General features: G+C 41.2%; 1 protein-coding gene across 1 annotated transcript in view; it reads right to left on the bottom strand.

Moving 5' to 3' along the window:
• Nucleotides 1-2500, bottom strand: part of LOC145409543 (uncharacterized) — a 147216-nt gene that overhangs the window by 37007 nt on the left and 107709 nt on the right. Inside the window, exon 10 of the mRNA XM_080279930.1 lies at nt 1218-1374. Within this exon, the coding sequence (XP_080136056.1) occupies nt 1218-1374 (157 nt within the window). The remainder of the gene's footprint in view (nt 1-1217; nt 1375-2500) is intronic.

Below are 2500 nucleotides of genomic sequence, written 5' to 3'. Positions count from 1 at the left end.
AGATGCATAATTGATGGATTGATGGGAAAATAGACTGATAGATAGACAGATAGATACATAATAGATAGATAGATAGAGAGATATTTTGTTTGATAAATGAATAGGTAGGTTAGTAGGTTAGTAAGTAGGTAGGTAGGTAGGAAGATAAGCTCAAAGATAAATAGACAGATAGATAGACAACCAGATAGACGCATACAAACCAGCCATCACCTGAGTCAGCCCTGAGACGGAATGACAGAACGAGGTAGACTGATTGAAAACGAGATTCACAAGTTTGCTGGATTGGGATGAAAGAAGTTATCAGTACCTCCCCCCCCCTCTCCCTCTCTCTCTCTCTCTCTCTCTCTCTCTCTCTCTCTCTCTCTCTCTCTCTCTCTCCATCCTTCCATCCATCCATCCATTCTTCTCCTTTTTCCCTTTCAACATTCTTCTATTCTATTACTCTCTCTCTCTCTCTCTTTCTCTCTCTATCTATCTATTTATCTATCTATCTATCTATCTATCTATGTGTGTATCTCTATCTATTCTTCCCCATTTTCATTTCACCATTCATCTCTTCCATTTTTATATTCTCTCTCTCTCTCTCTCTCTCTCTCTCTCTCTCTCTCTCTCTCTCTCTCATTACCCAGGAGCCACTTAATGAGCTCTTGCCTGTGTACATTAATTTTCCTAAATCTCATACTGCGATAAAGAGAACTAAAGATGCATCGTAAAAAGAATTCATTTTGACCAGATTTTATATATATTTAAATTCTTATATAATTCTATCGATTTTTTCTAAGTAGATATTTTTGTCTATATAAAGCAGTGAATCCGTGATAGATAGATAGCATACAGATAGATACATATATTCGTAGATTGACAGATACAGAAAGATATATAGAGACTGACTGATTAACTTTATGACTGAAAGATAGATTGATAGTGTGTGTGTGTGTGTGTGTGTGTGTGTGTGTGTGTGTGTGTGTGTGTGTGTGTGTGAGAGAGAGAGAGAGAGAGAGAGTGTGAGATGTTCCACCCCTAATTAAATGTGATCGTAATTAACTTTCATTGGTGGTCATTGTCATCCAATTATAGTAATTATCTCAAGTTTGTTTCTCACTTCTGATGACGGAAGAGTGTGTGTGTGTGTGTGTGTGTGTGTGTGTGTGTGTGTGTTTTGTAGAGTGCGTTATAGAGCCTCCCATATCCTCTCAAACACTATTTCTTCTACTCACACTTAACGTTGAGATTCAGTGCGTTGCTCTGTCCGTCCCCTTCTTGATTGCTTCCCACACAGGTATACAAACCCCTCATATCCGGCTTCACGTTTTCCAGTCGTAAGGTTGCGTTGCCTGACCTTCCACCTCGGTCCCGACGCCTCAGTGCTCGACCCTAGTGAGGAAGGTGGAGGGTTAGGTTAAGTTAGATTGGGCTAGGATCTGTGTTAATACTTGTACACACACACACACACACACACACACACACACACACACACACACACACACACACACACACACACACACACACACACACACACACACACACACACACAAGTACAACTCTCTACAATGTTATACCTTTATATAGCCACTAGCAGGAGGGTAGAACATTGTCCCTGTACATTAACCCAGCTCAAACACAGACGTACTAGGAGTTACATTTTTCTGGCTTGCCTCGTTGACTGTCCAATTACTACTGTGAAATATGATAATTGTAACTTGGCCCTTTCAGTTCGATTTTATTTTTATTTTGCTTTCTCTAGGCAATTTTGTTCTGCCATGAGACCTTTTTAGTGAAGGTGTAAAGGAAGTCTGTATCTAACCCGTCCAATTCGAAAAATCTCTCCAAACTTGAATATGATTAACATAAAAATTACGAAATTGGATTTAAGGGTTAATGGAAGGGGTGGAATTGCCTATTATACTATTTTCACTTTAACTTGACCTAAAATTGCCGTCTCACTATCCTGAATGCCGAACTGGGACGAGATTAACACTAGGATACGATGCTAGTCACGAAGATGAGCCTTGAAAGAGATGTAGAGAGGCTATTTTGTCCTCTTCTGCCACGGAGGGTAAAAATTTGGGCCAAGTTACGATAAAAGGACTATAGGTTTTATAAGAGATTGGTGAGAGATGAGGAGCATTGAATGTGACCTCTCCTCTGTTAGGCTTGGAATTCGTGGCTTTTCCTCTGTTGGGTGTGGAACTCGTAGCCTCTTCTCTGTTGGGCATGTAATTGGTGATCTGTCCTCTGTTTGGCATGGAATTCGTGGCCTTTCCTCTGTTAGGCAGGGTATTCGTGGCCTCTCCTCTGTTAGGCTTGAAGTTCGTGGCCTCCCCTCTGTTAGGCATGGAACTCGTGACCTCTCCTCTGTTGGGTTTGAAATTCGTGGCCTCTCCTGTGTCAGACATAGAGGACGTCCATCACCACCACTATCTACCCAGGCTCTCAGATGTTCTAATTGAAATGTCCTAATCCAACTGTCCAAATGGTGTGGTCAACAAGGTCCCTTAAC

This window comes from Coenobita brevimanus, chromosome 81 (assembly GCF_032717465.1).
Source record: "Coenobita brevimanus isolate Jiangsu-jjx chromosome 81, ASM3271746v2, whole genome shotgun sequence".
NCBI lineage: Eukaryota > Metazoa > Arthropoda > Malacostraca > Decapoda > Coenobitidae > Coenobita > Coenobita brevimanus.
This window is presented reverse-complemented; position numbering and strand designations above follow the sequence as displayed.